This window comes from Vombatus ursinus, unplaced genomic scaffold (genome assembly GCF_900497805.2).
Source record: "Vombatus ursinus unplaced genomic scaffold, bare-nosed wombat genome assembly UNPS02011916.1, whole genome shotgun sequence".
NCBI classification, from domain to species: domain Eukaryota; kingdom Metazoa; phylum Chordata; class Mammalia; order Diprotodontia; family Vombatidae; genus Vombatus; species Vombatus ursinus.
This window is the reverse complement of record NW_020951694.1, coordinates 2,321,957-2,340,015: the sequence shown is the minus strand read 5'-3', so window position 1 is coordinate 2,340,015 and position 18,059 is coordinate 2,321,957. Positions and strand designations below refer to the sequence as shown.

The following is an 18,059-nucleotide window of genomic DNA, read 5'->3' as shown; positions in this document are numbered from 1 at the left end:
ACTCAAGAGACAACTACCTGGCAAAACTAAGTGTAATCCTTCAGGGGATAAATAAAACAGACATCAGTGAAACAGAGGACTTTCAAGCATTTCTGATGAAAACATCAGAGCTGAACAGAAAATCTGACTTTCTAATACAAGACTGAAGAGAAGCATAAAAAGATAAATAGGAAAGAGAAATCATAAGAGTTTCAATAAGGTTAAACTGTTTACATTCCTATATGGAAAGATGATACTTGTAACTCCTAAAAAACTTTCTCATTATTAGGGCAGATAAGAGGAGTACATCTAGACAGAGGACATGGATGTGAGTTGAATATGATAGGATGATAACTAAAAAAAATTTAAATTAAGGGGTGAAAAAGAGGAATGCACTGGTAAAAGGGGAAAGGGAGGGGCAGAATGGGGTAAATTATCTCACAAAGAGGCATGAAAGAGCTCTTACAGTGGAAGGGAAGATATGGGAAGTAGAAGGAATGCTTGAACTTTACTCTCACTGGAATTGGTTCAAAGAGGGAATAACATACACACTCAGTTGGGTATGTAAATCTATATTACCCTACAGGAAAGTAGGAAGGGAAGAAGATAAGAAGAGGAGGGGGGAGGGCACCACATAGAAGAGAGGACAGAATGCAGGAGTGGTAGTCAGAAGCAAAACACTTTTGAGGATAAACAAGGTGAAAGAAAAGAGAGCAAGATAAACAGGGGGGAAATAGGAGGGAGGGAATACACAGTTAAATCCATATTTAAAAAAATAAATTTGATGATCATATTTCAGGGTATCAAAAAACTTCCTCAAAATATCGAAATCAATGGACTTGACTCCAGCTTGAAATAAATCAAAAGTTGATTTAGGAATGAATACTAGATTCAAATTCCAGACTTAATGTAATGAAACTATTAGGGGCTGGAAAACCAATCTAGATCAAGGAGAGAGAGGACAGAGCAGGGCAGGGAGGGGACAAGGGAAGGGGAGGAGACAAGATGAGAGGAAGGAAAGGAGGGGAGAGAAGAGAGGAGAGGGACGGGGAGGGGAGGGAGGAGAAAAGAGGACAGGAGAGGACAGGGGAGACTTACATATTGCTTTAAGGTTTGCAAAGCACTTTGCAAATGTTACTTCATTTTATCCTCACAAGAAGCCTAGGAGGTAGGTGTTATTATTATTTCCATTACAAAGATGAGGAAACTGAGTATGCAAGAAGTAGGATTATTTGCCTAGGTCAGCTAGTAAGTGTCTAACAATGGATCTGAAGTCAGTTCTTCCTGACAGGGCTGTATCACACAATACTACCTTGTTGGTTTCTGCAGGTGCTACAGGCCTCACCTCCTCAGCAACTAAAGCTACTGAAGACTCCGAAAAGAAAAATTCTTGACACCAAAGTCTAAATGGTTAAAAATCAGAAGAGGATACGATTTCATTAGTGGAAACAACATTAAAGAAGATGCATTACTTCATCTACTTCATTGCTGCACCCTAAGAACCATGGGACCTTTCCATCTAACTTGTAGCTAATTGTGTTATCTCCCTCATAAGAATGAATAAGAGCAGGAACAGTCTCCATTTTTTTATATGCATTCCCAGTGCTAAGCACAGTGCTTTGTATAAATTAAGTATTTAATAAATGCTTTTTCATTCATCCATTCAAATTTCCAAGCTACAAGAAAAATATTTTATATGCAGATAATACATCCTCAAAACCATCAATTCCAATTTCACAGGCTCTTTCACCCAAGCCAAAGGAAACAGCTAGGATATTTTTTTTAATCAAAAGAAAATGGACTTCGTTTCAAATCAGCTGTCCCATAAAAACAAACATACTTTCCAAAGACAAATACAAGGGTCATTTAAGAACCCATTTTTGTGGTTTTAAGAGGGAAATCAGTCAATGTGATAATCTCATCTCAACTGAGGGGGGGAGTAAAAGTTCAGTTTTTAAAAATTATAGTGGAAAACAGGAAATCCATTTAGCATTTTATGTGTTAAACATCAGGATAAAATAAATGTTAGCAAAATAAGCAAGATGATATGTGTGAATGACAAAGTACAGTGGAGGATGTCAAATTTGACAATTATATCCTTTACTGTAAACAATTAATTTCTCTAAATAGTTACCAAATGAATTAAAAATCGTAACTCAAAATAATTTGCCTACAGGAAATATATCTAATACAGAGAGACACAGAATGAAAATGATAATACAGATTCAAACGTACTATGCTTCCAGATGACTGTAAAAAAATAAGCTGCTATAGTACTAAATAAGAAAGCAGAAATCACTGAAATAAACTAGGAAGTATTACACTTCTTAAAGGTATCAATGGGAGTGAATACCAAGCATTTATAAAAGAAACCTAATTAAGCTGCAAAAAGAATTAGGAGATTTCAACACTCTATTAATGGAATATGATGACTCAATCAAAAACATAAATGACTCAAGTGACATTGTTTGCAGGGAGTAAGATAGAAGGAGGTATTTGGTTATTTTGTGAGAAGGAGAAATTAAAAAGTTACAAACTATTAAAGTGCTGGAGAAACTGGATGTACAGAAAAACCAAACAGGAAATGAAAGTAAGTTTTTTCCCCAAAAACATAGATAACATTCACAAAAATTGACCAAATTCAAGGATAATTCAGAAAGGCAGAAATTTCAAATGACACTTTGTAAATGATAACATAATATAACAGTTATCAAAAAGAGAAATACAATCAAAAGATGCTAGCTTAGATGGAAATTAAAAATGATTTGATGAATAAGAGTTAAGGTCAAATTAAAGAGATAAAAATTATACTAAATAATACTACATATACTATGAATATTACAGATCAAAATTTATGGAATGTAGCCAAAGCAGTACTCTAAGAGAATACATGAGGAAAAGGGAATGGAAAAAAAAAATTTAGTTTACAATTAAAAAGTTAGAAACTAAATATTTCAAAAGAAAGCAAAAAACAAAAATCAAAGAATTTTGCAAAATATAAATTTTTAAAAACAATTCATTAAATTCATAAACAATTAAAGCAAACAGCTTTTTTAATTAGGTAAAGTGCTTTTAAAAAATAAAAATCATTTCTATTCTTATTTTTACATTGCTTAAATTTTTTCATACATCCTTCCTCTTTCTCTCAGAAAGTCATTCTATGTAACAAATTATTTTTTAAAGAAAAAAAGAGGAAGATTTTCTTTTAATCTACAAAAGCAATCAATATATCGAAGTTCATTCTTTATAATTTTACAACATTCATTTTAATTGTGTGGTTATTCTTTCCATTTATAACTTTATATTATATGTATTGTTTTCTTAGTTCTACATATTTCATTTTGCATTAGTTCATTTAAGTCCTTCCATGTTTCTCTTTACTGTATTTGTCATTTTTTATGACAGTAATATTTAACAGTAATATTCCATTACATTGACAGACCACAATTTGTTTAGCCATTCCCCAATCAATTGGCATCTACTTTGTTTCTAGTATTTCCTATCACAAAAAGTGCTTCTATAAATATTTTTGAGGCCTTTTTAATCAAGGACTTCGTTGGGGTATATGCCTAGCAGTGGAATCTCTGGGTCAAAGGATCTATATACATTTTAGCTCCTTTAATTGCATAATTCTAAATTGCTTTACAAAATGGTTGTGCTAACACTAACAATGCATTAATGTGCCTATATTTCCAAAACCCCTCCAACACTAACTATTAGTAGGTAAAAGCTTCTAATGTTTCCTATTAGATTCAAACTGGTTACTAGAAAAGATCAATAATTTTAAGGACATGAACACGTAGTTCTGTAAGGAACAAATTCAAACCATCAATAATCATACGAAAAAATGTCCCAAATCACTAATAATTAGAAAAATATAATTTAAAGCAAATTTAAGGTTCCACTCACACTCACTAGCCTGGAAAAGTTGAAGAAAAAGAAAATGACAGATATTGAAGGGATCTGGGGAAATAGGCACATTAATGCCCTGTGGGTAAAATGTAACTTGGTAGAAGATGTTTTTCTTTGCATTTCTAATTTCAGTTATCTGCAGCTATACAGTTGTTTGTGGTTGCATTTCTTCTTTTGACAACTACTTATTGATATTCTTTGACCATTTTTTTATTGCAGAAATGGCTCTTGTTCTTATATATTTGTATAAATCTTTTATATATCTTGATTATCAGATCTAATTAGAGAAATTTGCTGCAGAGATTTTTCCCAGTCGTTTACTTTCTAATTCTAACTACTGATTTTGCTTATGCAAATACTTTTCAGTTTTATGTAATTGAAACTGTCCATTTTATCTTTTATGATCATCTATCCCTATAAATTTAGTCAAAAACACTTTTCTCTATCTGTAAAATGTATCTCCCTCCTTTCTGTTCTGATTCGTTTATTCACCCTTACATTTTCATCCTTACATCATTAAATAAACATTGTAAGATCAAGGAAAGGAAGAAGTCGCTAGAAAAGAAAAAGCACACTGCAACAACAAGAACAAACCACACCTTCAGAAGAATGGACACAGTGCGAGAACCTCCAAAGGCAATTAATATGACAGTGAATAATGTGTTGAAAAATAGAAAACATAAAGAAGGGAAGAATTCAAAAAGAACACTAAAAATGAAAAAGACATTCAAAATCTTAGTGAAATAGTGCATAATTTGAGGATCAAAGTGGCTCAAATAATTAGGAGACAAGCAATAACAACAGAACAAAAGTAAAAAAATGGCAGGATTAGAAGAGTATTCAGAACTCTACAAACTGAAGCAATAGAGATGACAAAGCTTTGCAAGACAATCTGAGAATTATTAGTTTCCCAAAAAATGTGTGAATAAAGAATTTGAATGCTACGTTTCTGGAAACTACACAAGATAACTTTGATCCCAGGTCTTTTAACTCAAGATAAAGTACCCTTTCTATTATACCATGCTGCCTCTTTAGGCAAGGTGGCTATGCTGTAGAAAGCATTATTAAAAATCAACTTTATGTCTGGCAGAGGAGCAGAAATGCATAGAAGAGAAGTGTCTCTAACCAACAATGAATCATGGTGCAGACTGTCCCTCAGAAAGAACAAAGACATTGAGGCCAGTAAGCTAGTGTTCGAAGGTGCTCTAGACACAATCATGTGTTTCAGTGCTATAGTTTTTTAAGTTTGGAAAGTGTGGGAGAGAAGGTACTAGATTGCCTACCAAAATGAAGGCCAAAAAAGCCATTGTTACATGCCTGTGAAACCTGGACCAGCGCTATGCCAGGCGACTGAATCACTTCCATCTGAATTGTCTTAGGAAGATTCTGACGATAATCCGGCAAGATAAGGTACCTAGGACATTGAGGCCCTTGTTTGAACTAAAGTGCCAAGCATTTAAACTCTACTACAGAGAGCACAACTCCAATGGGCTTGGCCATGTTGTTCAAATGCCAAAAGTACATTTGCCTAAAAGACTATTTTACAGAGAATTCATTCAAGGTAAGCACTTCACATGGTGGTCAGAAAAAGCAATACAAGGACACTTCTCAAGATCTCTCTGAAGAACTCTGGAATTGATTGTGTTACCTGGGAGATGCTAGCAAAGGACTGCTAAGCACAGTGTGCTCATATCCCAAGAAGGCACTGTGCTCTATGAGCAGAGCGGAATTACAGTAGCTCAAAAGAAAATGTGAGATGTGCAAATTTAGAGACAGCTCCACCCCAAACATGCATATGAACTATTTGCACCCAACCTGTGGTACAGCATTATGATCTTGTATTGGTCCGATCAGCCAGTCAAACACACTGTAACTTGACTACAACACAGTGATGTCATTTTGGTCCTCTTCAAGAACAAAGGACAACCATCACTTTTAGGTTTTGTGACCACTCTCTCCCAGAGACATAGTGTACATTAGTGAAAAAATATGGCCCAGAGTTACATGCAGAATAAGTTACATTGAAATTATTCCTGCTTTTCCTTCTGTTTTAGCAAATGTGTCTAAGAGTTTTTTAAAAATCAAACATGCTGATAAAAAGGGGAAAATGCTGAATTTTATACTATATCTTTTAGAAGCTTTAACACAAATGAATGCTGTATTTTACTAAATGTTTTCTCCTATCTTTACTGATATGGTCATATACTTTTTATGAATTTTACTAATGATTTTTTGTAGTTTTCTTAATACTAAAGCATCTTTTGTACTCCTGAGGATAGAAGTTATGTGTTATTTAAATGTCTGAAAAAATTCAACTGTAAACCTGCTTTGACATGGAATTTTTTATAGAGGAATTTAGGCTTACTCATATTCTCCTTCAAAATGTAGGTTATTTAGGTTATTTCTTTTGGGGAGGTGTTAATTTTTGTGTTTCATATTTTTAGAAAAATCCATTCCTTTTCTTTAAGTTTTTAATTTTGCTGCCATGTGATTTTCATTATTTCTTCTCCTAACCCTAGAGGCACTTAGGTGGTACAATGGATAGAACATTAGGTCTGGAATCAGAATGACCTGAGTTCAAATTTGGCCTCAGACACCTACTAGCTGTATGACTCTAGCCAAGTCCCTTAATCACTGACTGACTCAGTTTTCCCAATTGTAAAATGAGAATAACAATAGCACCTGCCTCCTGTAAGGGTTATTGGAAGAATTAAATAATATTTGTAAAGCACTTAGCATAAAAAGTGCCTGTTAGACAGTAGCATTAATAATTAATAGATAGAAGCATTAATAAATGCTTCTTTCCTTTCATTTGTTGTGAATTCACCTTTTTCATTTTTTGACAATTTGGTCTTCTTTAAAAAAAACTAAATTAGCTAATAGTTTAATCAATTTTGTTAGTCTTTTAAGCAAAATCAGCTGTTTTAATAACTCAATTTTCCACAAATTTTCACTTCCATTTATTTTGCCCTTTCTTTTCAAAATCTCATTTGTATTTGTTTAGAGATTAAGATTTTGTTGTTCTGCTTTTATTAATTACATGTTCAATGTATTTGTCTTCTCTACTTTATTCGCATAAATCCTCAGGGATATCAGGGTTTTGGTGTTTTTTTTGTTATTTTTTTTAAACAGCATTGGAGGGGGAAAATGGTACACTCTTAGGTATAAACTGAACTATCGTAACAAACAATAGAGAGAAAGCAGTGATGTTCAGTTCTTATTTTACCTCTGTTTTCTAGTCCAAGGAGAATGATTTGTGGAGTGGAAGAAGCAGAACAAAAATAGCAAAAAGCTGAAACCTAAGATAGGTCGGGAGACAGAGTGGAGAGAACCCTGTTGTTCTCAAAAGATTCAAATCACTCCATGCACTGTCCCCTCTCTGGTTCCAGGATTTCCTTCTTAATAAACAAAGCAACTCTGTTCCTCCCTCCTATCCTGTTTCTCTTAAATAAGTTACACCTTCCTAGAACCAAATTCCAAGTGTGGATCTGACTCCATCAAGTCTCAGTGATACTTAATGAGGTCAAATTTGCCTCCTTGCATTAGAATCCCTAAACCCCTTACTTATTTCCTGTGTATGTTGGTATAGACATTTGAGGTCATAAGTTACTGATTTCTTTGTTGAATTCTTCTCCTATGAATTTCTAGGTGTCCAGTTGCAATATTCTATGATATCAAGTTTGATAACTATATAATAGAAGCTTTCTTCCTCCCCCTTCTTTTTCATCTTAAAGCATTTTTTATTAAATTATAGGGCCTTATATTTCTATCTTTTAAACTATGGTCTAGAAATCCAAATTCTGTTTAATTTTGGTAATTCAGATGGAAGCAAATGATACCTCCAGATCCTATCTATGTAGCACAGAAAGCATTACAAGAGATTACAAGAAACTGAATACTTCACAGGCAAAGGTGGTGTTTTCATCACTAATATCAATAAAAGTGAAAATATTCAGAAGAAAAAGGCAGATCTGAAAAGAGATTAGATGATTAAAATGATGATGGCTGTGAAAAGGGGTTCTGGGTCCTCAGGGACCAAACTATACTCACTCATGGCACCAGGCACATCTAAAAGATATCCTACATGTGGATCATGTATTCAGCTTTGTGTGAGGCCTAGTCTCTGAAGCTCTGGTCCTTCCAGCATTCAGCCAAGTGACCAATGATCCCACTGGTGAAACACTAACGATTCACATAAAATTACAAGTCTTTTCCAATGTTAGGCATTGATATATGATATCATCAAGGCAGATAAAAAAGAAGAGAGATCCAGACTAACATCAACAGGATGTGAAAGAGACAGTGAGTGAAGAGTCAAAGGATACCGAAAATGAGTCAGATAGGAGAACCAAGAGTCAATAGAGAATAATGTCACAAAAGCTAAAGGAGATGAGAACAACAAAGAAAAAGCCGGGATCAATAAATGTCCTAAACCACAGAGAGGTCAAGCAGAATGAAAAGCCACTGGATTTTAACAATTAAGACACTGTTGACAACCTTGGAAAGAGGTTCATAAGTCCATTTGTACAGGTTTGAGAAGTGGATAGGTTTCCAGTTAAGATGGCAACATGAAATGTTGTGGCCAGTCTTATATTGCCTAATAAACACCACAGAAAAAATGTAAGTTTGCCAAAAGAAACAATCAAGAAAACCAAAGAGAGATTACAAAAAGTTTTTCCATCCAGTACAGGAATGCCCAAGAAAATGAACAGAAATCTACAGGTACTCTTAGCAAGGACAATCCATGAGGAAGAGAAGGAAAGCTAATCCGACCTCCAGCAAACAGAGCCTGAAACCATCAGAACCTCTGCCCTTTCCTGTTAGAGTCATGGTGGGAGAGGAGCCAGCCTTTATTGCTCAGGGAGATGGGACGAGGCACCATGGGGCTATCCAAGATGCCTGGAGTTAATGCTCCTTTTGGAGCCACTGAAGAAGACAGTTCTCAGAATTTCTGTCAGCTCCCTCCTGCTCCTTAACCCTCACTTACCTAACCACTCTGAGTGCTATACAGCATGGTAGAGCCTATCTCTAGCTGGAAACACAAGGACAAGGAGACAGAGATTGGTTGAGGCTATTACCTGCACTGGGCCACCAGAGGAAAGAGGAGAAAGCCAGATATTATAGAAATAGGTAGAGCCTAGCTCCATCCACTTCATCCAGAACTGCAATCGCAGCAGCTTCTAGACTATGGCGGGGACAAGTCCAAACAGAACATGTCCATTCCATCCAAGGGGTACAGCCTGACCCTGGCACAAAATCTTAATCTAGGAAATAATATTGAAGACATGAGTCAACAGAAGAAAATTCAAAATACCACAAAGAAATATTATGGGTTAAAAGAAGCCCAAGAGGTAAATCCAGAAGGACAAAGTAACTTAATAAGTACAAAAGTAAACCTCACAGAAACAAATTGTTTGGATATAAAGACTTCAAGAGTAAACGAAGATTTTAAAGATGAACTGAGAGTACTTAAGGAAAACACTGGAAGGAGAAAAAACAACTCGGAATAGGTGGAAAATCCTGCCCATGTAGTGGATTCCCAGAAAAATAAAATGGAGTGAATAGAAAGCCAACATTTAAATGAGACAACAAGAAATATCAAAAAGAGGTCAAAGGACTGAAATATTATTTTTAGTAGTAAATTAGTAAATTTATCTTAGTATTAATAAATTTTATTTATATTAGTAAATTAGTATTAGTAATTATTATTATTAGTAAAATGTATCTATCAAAAACTGACCTGGAAAAAGAAGTTGAGGAGAGATCATTTAAAAACCAATAGAATCTCTGAAAACCACCATCGAACAAAAAAAATTATAATTTCCATAAAAGAAAACTTGTTCAAATCTATAATAATCAGAGGACTATGTAAAAGTAGAAGGAAACCACAGGTCACCTCCTAAAAGAAATCCCAGTTTAAAACATCTAGGAAAGTCTTAGCCAAAATCCAACACTTTCAGGACAAAAAAAAAGAGTACTACAAGCATACAAGAAGAAAAAGTCTGAGTACCAAGTAACAACAGTCAGGATCATATAAAGAGAGGAAATTTTGGAACTCAATATTCAAAAGAAAAGACTTAAAACCAAGAATGACTTCTCTTACAAATTGCATAATTCTACAGGGAAAAAAAAAGGACTATTGATAAAAAGAACAGAGCTTGTCTTTGAAACACAAACACAGAAGTCAAGAGAAGCCAAGGAGGCAAAGAACTGGAAACAAAATAGGAGGCCATTAAATGGAAAATGGCTGAACAAATTAGGGCATGTAAATGTAATCAAACATTATTGTGCCATAAGAATGACAAAAAGAACAGATTCAGAAAAATCCAGGAAGACCACCTTATTTTACAGTTGAGGAAACTAAGGCAAACAGAGGTTAAGTGACTTGCCCATGGTCATACAGATAGTACTAATCTGAGACTGTATTTGAACTCAGGTCTTCCATACTCTAAGTCCAGTGCTCCATCCATTATACCAACTAAATAATAGACTACAGGTGCAGACTGAGACATACATTCTCAGATTATTGCCAATGTGCAGATCCTATTTTGTGTGACTATACTTATTTGTTACAAGAGAAAACTTTTGTTTCCTTTTGGTCAGGGAAGTCACAGGGGATAGTGATGATAGTTTAAAAAATTAAGAAAAGATCATTAATGAATCATTTAAAAAATAGATGAAAGCAGAAGAAAATTCAAAAGGGCTGACATGGTTCTATAACTTCTCCCAGCAATGTTTAGTACTGAAGAAGCAAGAGGAGAAAGTACATGAAAGTAGATTGAGGATTGGCAAGACCAGAACAGTAACACAAGGGTGTAAAAGATTCAAAGGCAGAGAACAACTGGTCTAAACTGGTTTAAACAGATTTACTGGATGAGGTCTACTGGTGTACTGCAGATATAAACCCAGACTGGACATAAACCCACCTCTCAGGGAAAATGCAGCTATGAGTAAGAAAAAACCCATATACTAGAGCAAAAAAAACAAAAACAAAAAAAACCCCTCAACATTCACAGCAGCACTATCTATAATAATAAACATTTGGAAACAAACCAGCGTGTCCAAAAAGTAAAAAATGGCTCAATAAAATGTGGTAGATGAATGCAATGGAATATTATGGTACTGTAAAGAGTGGTAAATATGAAGAGGTCAGACTTGTATGAGGTAAAGCAGAGCTAAAACAAATGTAAAGACTATAACTAAAATAAATGTAAAGACAACATTAAAAGGCAACAAAATTCACATCAATTACAATGAATATTGTTGGAACCAAACTTTTCAAATTAAATCACACATCATTCCTTTCTGTTAACAGATCTGTAAGCTACAAAAGTGGAAAGTGGCAGTCAATTAGGAGATTTTACTCAACCCTTCGGGAAAGAGTAGCTTGTATGAGGGTCTGTTTGAGTAATTAGGATGAGTCTGCTGTGTCAAAACAAAATATATCAATATATCAAAAATATATCAATAACAAAAGAAAAAGGAAAACGTAGCCATGTCCATTATTCAATATTCACTCAACAAACAAGAAATGACAAGAAAGCACAAAAATTGTAGGGGAACTACAACTAATGCTTTTTCAACCAACTTTAATACTTTCTTTATTACTATTATTCACAGAATCACAGATTTATTTTGTAGATGAGGAAACGGAGCCCAGATTAAGGGACTTGTCCAACGTCACACAAACAATAAATAACAAAATAAGAATATGTGCACCCAACAAATAATACAAGCCTCAACTAAAAACATATTACTTTATTATGTAATATAGACCACAATCCTACGTCCCTCCTAACTCTGGAAATTTAATTTTAGAATTAACATACTATTCTAAAATAACAGTAAAAAACAGGGCTTACGCAAATATTCTAATTGTTATACCGCTCTACCGCTCTTTTCAATATTTACCTTCGTTTGTATTTCAAGGAAAGTTCCTTCCAATAAGCAGTTTCCTCCTTTAAACTTGAAAAGTCTGGTATTTCCTCACCATCCATGGTCAAAATAGTCTGTAAAAACATTACCATATGAAAAAGTTTTAAAAATTGGACATGAGAAACAGGAACCATGTAAACAAATACTTTTTTTTATAAATTCTAGAACAGTAAAACATGCTCTGGGGAAAACTGAATATCAAAGATTCTAGGCAAGTGGAATTGTTACTTCTTTAGGTTGAGTCATCTATTTTTATCCTTGCTTCCCTCTGCCTAGTGCCATTCAGAGACTGACAAGATCAAAAGTAGTCATGAAACAAGGCACATGAAGTCCTTTTAGTTGGAGTGAACAGACCGTAGAGAGCACTATACTGTGGTAGGAACAAGAACCCCTGAAAATATTGCTTTTTGGGTCAGAGGTAACAACAAAAGAATATCATGGTAGCTCCTGCTAGAATAGCAAAACAGTTAACTCCTTGAAAAGTACTTGCCTCTGAAACCATCTGCCACCCAAGGAGCACCTCAGGGACAGCTACACATAACTGTAGTAAATAATAGTCCATGGCTTCTTTGGGTTTTACTTCTAAATTTGCAGTAAAATGTATGTCTATGCTTCGCAATGTGCTCAGCCACACAGCCTTCTCTTTACTTTAGTAAAGCTTGTTTTGACCAAGCTCTCTCTTTTCTTTTCTTTTCTTTTTTTGGACTTGTGATTTCATTGCTATTGGGAAAATCCCTCTACCAATGTGGACCAGCAACATTTCTTTAACATACAATCTCAGAGGTGTGACTGGGTCATTGAAGTTAAGTAACTTGTGCCCAAGGTCACACAACCAATATGCATCAAAGGCAGCACTTGAACCAAGGTTTTCATTATCCCAGTGGAAGACCTGACAGATAGACAGAAGGAAAAAATTTTAGTTGTTGACTTGACTGAGCCTAATCTGGGACTCAAACCGGCTTTTTGGAATTCCCAATCAAGTCAATCAAACCTAGAGGTACAGTCTTAGGGTAAATACACAAATTAACCTACAACAGGCAAGTCAGTAATTAAGGCCAACTCAGAAAATGAAGAGTCTCAAATTAAACTACAGCTTAGATAACAAATGCACACTGAAGAGGTCTAAGAAGAGTTACCAATTCAAAAATTAAAATTAAATTGAACTTACACTCAATACACTCAATTTAATTTTGCTTTATTATCCTTTCTAGAAACTGAACAACTAAACTTCTGGGAAACATCAATAATAAGAGCTGAAGTAGATAAGTCTTCTAAAGATTATAAATCCTTATCTCCTTTGATCTCTTATGAGGCCTATTAGATATTAAAGGTATTATCAAAATGGTTACATAGTAAATGTCATAAGACGAATTCAAACTCGGGTCTTCATGGCACATCTCTTTTCATTATGCCTCTCAAATCAATTACCTGGTTCTCTAGTATTAAACATAAACATATCTCATCTTTTATCTACATGAAAATCATAGAACTAGGAACATTATGAAATAATCAATAAACAAAGGCAGTTTCTCACAAATGTTTTGACCAATTTTTCACTGCTGCAATAATTAAAACATGAAATGTTAAAGGCCTGAATCAGAGTAGTACAATGTTAGAAGAGAAGAAATATGTACAAGAGGTATTTCAGAGGAAGAACTGATAGGATTTGTTTAGCTGCGTGGATATAAGTGATGAAAGAGGAAGAAGTAAAAGAGTATTCAAAATTTCAAACTTGGAGGACAAGAGAATAGCACCACCACCAATATAAGCACAGGGAAGCTGGGAGGGGATACTATTTGGAGGGAAAGATAACTTCTGATGTGTCCTTTCAGCAGATACCAAAAAATATAAAATAGAATTATCTAACAGGCAGTTGGAGATATGGGTCTGGAGTTTAAGTAAGAGGTAAGAACTGGATAAACAGATTTAGAAACAATTTTCATAAAGATGAAGTCCTATAAAACCATCAGAATGGATGACATCTTTGATCAATCAACAAGTAGTTAGTTATTAAGTATCTACTACATGGCCAGGACTGTGATAGACATAAAAGCAAAAAAGAAACAGACTTTGCCTTGATTATATTCTACCAGGGAGAAAATGTATGCATTAGATATATGCAAAATAGATATAAGATAATGAGAAGAAAGAGGAGAACATTAGCAACTAGGGGTATGAGGAAAGGCTTAATGTAGGTGTCAGTTGAGGTTAATTTTGAAGAAAACTAAGTATATTTTAAAAGGCTATCACGAGGAGGGAGTGCCACATGGCATGGGAGATAGCCAGTGCAAAAGCACAGAGATGGGAAATTGAGTGATATGTATGAGAAAGTGATATATATGAGAAAAGTGATGCGTACGAGAAAGATGTGTATGAAAAAACCTTTTTAAAAAGGTCAGAATGACCTCAATATAAAATATATTAAATGGAATAATACGTAATAAAGTTAGAGATTGTAAGTAGGTTGTAAGTAGGGAGTGACATGGTCATACCTGCAATTTTAGAAAATTATTTTAGAAGCCGTGTGGAAAATGGTACAGAGCGCAGATAGATGAGGCAGGGGAGACCAATAAGAAGGCTACAGCAAAAGTCCAGGCAAGAGGTGATGACAAGGTCTTCTAGTAGGGTGATATGTGGTTAAAAAGAAAGGGATGAACACCAAAGTTGCTGCAGAGGTAGAAGAAACAACAAAGTTTGGCAACTAACTAGCTACACAGGGTGAGTGACAAAGGGGTCAATGAAAATGCCAAGTTTGGAAACCTGGGTGATTAGAAAGATAGTAGTGTCCTCAACAGAAACTAGCAAATTCAGAAGAGTTAGGGCTGAAAGAGTTAGGGAGAGAAAGCTGAATTGTTTTTGGCCATACTAAGTTTGCGATGACTACAGGACATCCAGAAAAATGATGGCCGCATCAACAGAAATAAGCAAGTTTGGAAGATGAGTGAATTTGGGGGCAAAGACAGAGTTCAGTTTTGGACAGGTCTCTGGGACATCCAGTGTGCAATGTGCAATATGCAATTGGTGATATTGGACTGAAGCTCAGAGAGAGTGGAGCTGGATAAATAGATCTGTGAGTCACCTGTATAGTGATAATAATTAAACCCACAGAAGAGGATGAGGTCAGCAAGAGAATATAGAGAGAAAAGAGAAGAGCCTTGGAGAACATCCACAGTTTAAGGGCATGATATGGATGATGAACCAGTAAAGGAGATAAAGAAGAAGTGATTCGACAGGAGAGAATAGTATCACAAAAACCAAAGAGGAGAGCATACCCAGGCTGAGAGAATGATCAACAGTGTCAAATGCAGTGGACATGTAGAGAAGGATGAGGACTGAGAACAGATCATTATATCTGGCAATTAAAATATCTGGTATCGTTGAAGAGAAAGGTTTTAATTCAGAGATGAGTTGGAAGCCAGACTGCAAAGGACTGAAAAGTGAGAAGGGAGGACAAGCAAGGGTACAGCTTTTTCTAGCAATCTAACTGAGAAAAACTTCTAAGGTCTCTTTTCAGCTCTAATTCTATGATTTTATGGATCCCTACAAGGAAGAACTCAAGGTTCAATTCTCCCAGACACATTAAACTTGTACACGATAATGAAAAAATACTGTAAGCTACAGGCAGACAGATAATATACTAAGCTACAACAATCAGGATTACAGTGGACTTCCCAAAGAAGTTAAGTTATAACTGAAGAAACTAGAATATGACATATAGGAAATTATGAAGCTTTGGTCATGAACTTCAATTTAGTTAATCAGTAAAATTAAGTATGCTGGAAGAAAAGAGAGAAAGTAGTTCTCAAGAACCATTTACACTCTGAAAAATTTAGAGGCCCTATATACTTCGATAAGCTAGGTGACACAATGGATAGAGTAACAGCCCTGGAGTCAGAAGGATCTGTTCAAATCTGGCCTTAGACACTTACTAGCTATGTGACCTTAGGCAAATCACTTGACCCCAACTGCCTTCAAAAAAAAAGACTATCTAATTATAATGACTTGACTATACATAACTGTCATAATTGTTGAGTTTTGTTTTTCTTGTCTTTTCAATAAGTAGGGGAAAAGAAGGAGAGAATTTGGAACTGAAAATAAAATTGAATTTAAAAATTATTCTTATTATAGTGACCAAACCTGGCCTCAAAAAAGATATGAAAAAAATTATTTCTCCCCCTTCTTTGGGGTATGGGTGTTGTGTAAACTATCAATCCAGGTTGATAGTTACTTTTGCTGAACTGCTCTGCTTTTTTTTTTGTCATGAAATGACTCTAGGTAGGTGGGAAGGGGAGGAATAAATTTGCAAATGAAGGTGATAAAAAACAAAAGATATTAATAATAAATGTTTTTAAAATCTTGTTTAGGCACAAAAAAAAACCACATTTCTTAAATCAAAATAAAACACTTAAAATGTGAGAACCTTCAGAAAATTGTGGACAAGTCACTTAACTTCTGATTGTCTCACCTTCCTCATCTGTAAAATGAGGATAAAATATTCATAAAGAGATTTGCACACCTTAAAGCTACATAAATGCCTAGATATTATCAATTATTAAATTCACTTTACCTGAGCACCACCTAAATGTATTATATCTTTTCTTTCTTTCACAACCTAACTCCTAGAAAAAGCCATCTTTATTGCCTCAACTTTGTCACCTTCCACTCCTTCAACCCCCGCAATTAGGCTTCTGTCTCCAATGAAACGACTGTTTTCAAAGCCACCAACGATCTCTTTATTTCTTAATTCAACGGCACTTTCTCAGTCCTCATCTTTCTTAACTTCTATTTATAATCTGATAGTGCTGATCACTCCTTCTTCCTGTATCCTTTCTCCTCCCTCACTTTTTGGTCACGATTTTGTCATATCTATGGGATTTTCTTCATACCCATCTGACAGAGCCAACTGATACTACTCAGTCTCCTTTGCCGTACATGTTCTACCCCCTACCTATGGGTGTTTCCTAGTGCTCTTTTCCCAGCCCTCCCCTCCCCTCTCTATTCTCTCTCCTGGTGATCTCATCAGCTCCGAAGGATTCAGCTATCAGCTCTATACAATCTCCCAAATCTAAATATCAGATTCTATTCTTGCCTGAGCTCCAGATTTTACCATCAATCAATAAGCATTTATTTAAGTGCCTGCCATGGGCTAGACATTGTGTTAGGCACTATATGTACAAATACAAAGAATGAAACAATACCTACTCTTATACATACCTGGATCATGGTCATCTCATGCTAAACAGGTACAAAACAGAATTCATTATCTTTCCCCCTTAACCCACTCCTCTTCATAACTTCCATATCTCTGTTGAGAGCACCACTCTTCCAAACACCCGGGTTTGCAACCTAGAAGCTTTTCCTGACTCTTCATACTCTCACCATACACCTCCTTGCTCCCACATCCATTCAGTGGGCAAGACTCGTTTATTCCATCTAATACATTTCTCACATCTGCCAACTTTTCTCTATTAACCCATTAACAACTCTACAGGCTTCTCTCACCTGAACTACTACAATAGTTTCCGAATTTATCTCCTACATCTAATCTCTCCCCTCTATAACCCATTCTCCACCCAACTCCAAACTGACATTGAAAGCATGGATATAACCATCTAATTTCTTTGATCTAGAAGCTTCTGTGGCTTCTCATTGCTCTTAGGCTAAAATCAAATTCTTCTGTTTGTCATTTGAAACCCTTCTTAAACTGGCTCCAGCCTATCTTTCCAGCCTGATTACATATTACTCCCCCTCAGGCACTTTATGCTCTGATCAAAGTGACTGGTGTTCCTCCATAGACAACATTCCATCTTCTGCCTCCATGACTCTGCATAAGCTATTCCTCATATCTGGAATGTTCTTCCTCTGCAAATCTATCTTCGGAACCCCTAGCAAGGCTCAGCTGAAGAGTCAACTCCTTCAAGAGTCCTTTCCTGATTCCCCCAATTTCTTAGTCCCTCAAATCAAGGTGTTTTTGTTTTTTATATATCCTTTAAGCACTCATCTGAGAACCTGGTATATCCTCTTATTAGAATGTAAGCTCCAAAGGGCAAGAATTCTCTCTATTTTGTATCTGTATTCCCAATACCCAGCATATCAAATAGCACATAACAGCTGATTAATGGATATCTGAGGATTAATAAGGCAGAAGAACTTTATTTAGTGTGGATTTAAGTTTGGTTTAAAAACAGAAACAAGAAGAAAAAATGTGTTAGAAAATTTGTTCACATTCTAAT

General features: G+C 35.3%; 1 protein-coding gene across 6 annotated transcripts in view; it reads right to left on the bottom strand.

Annotated features, from left to right (window-relative positions):
* The window catches only part of NDEL1 (nudE neurodevelopment protein 1 like 1), an 88,389-nt gene that overhangs the window by 39,564 nt on the left and 30,766 nt on the right, over positions 1-18,059 (bottom strand). For 4 of the 6 annotated variants that reach the window (XM_027857078.1, XM_027857075.1, XM_027857077.1 and 1 more), the window contains one exon: positions 11,803-11,900. In XM_027857078.1, coding sequence (XP_027712879.1) covers positions 11,803-11,888 — 86 coding nt within the window. In that variant the 5' untranslated portion in view covers positions 11,889-11,900. Of the gene's footprint in view, positions 1-11,802; positions 11,913-18,059 lie in introns of those variants that run through there. The other 2 variants (XR_003568663.1, XM_027857074.1) reach the window with 1 other exon arrangement.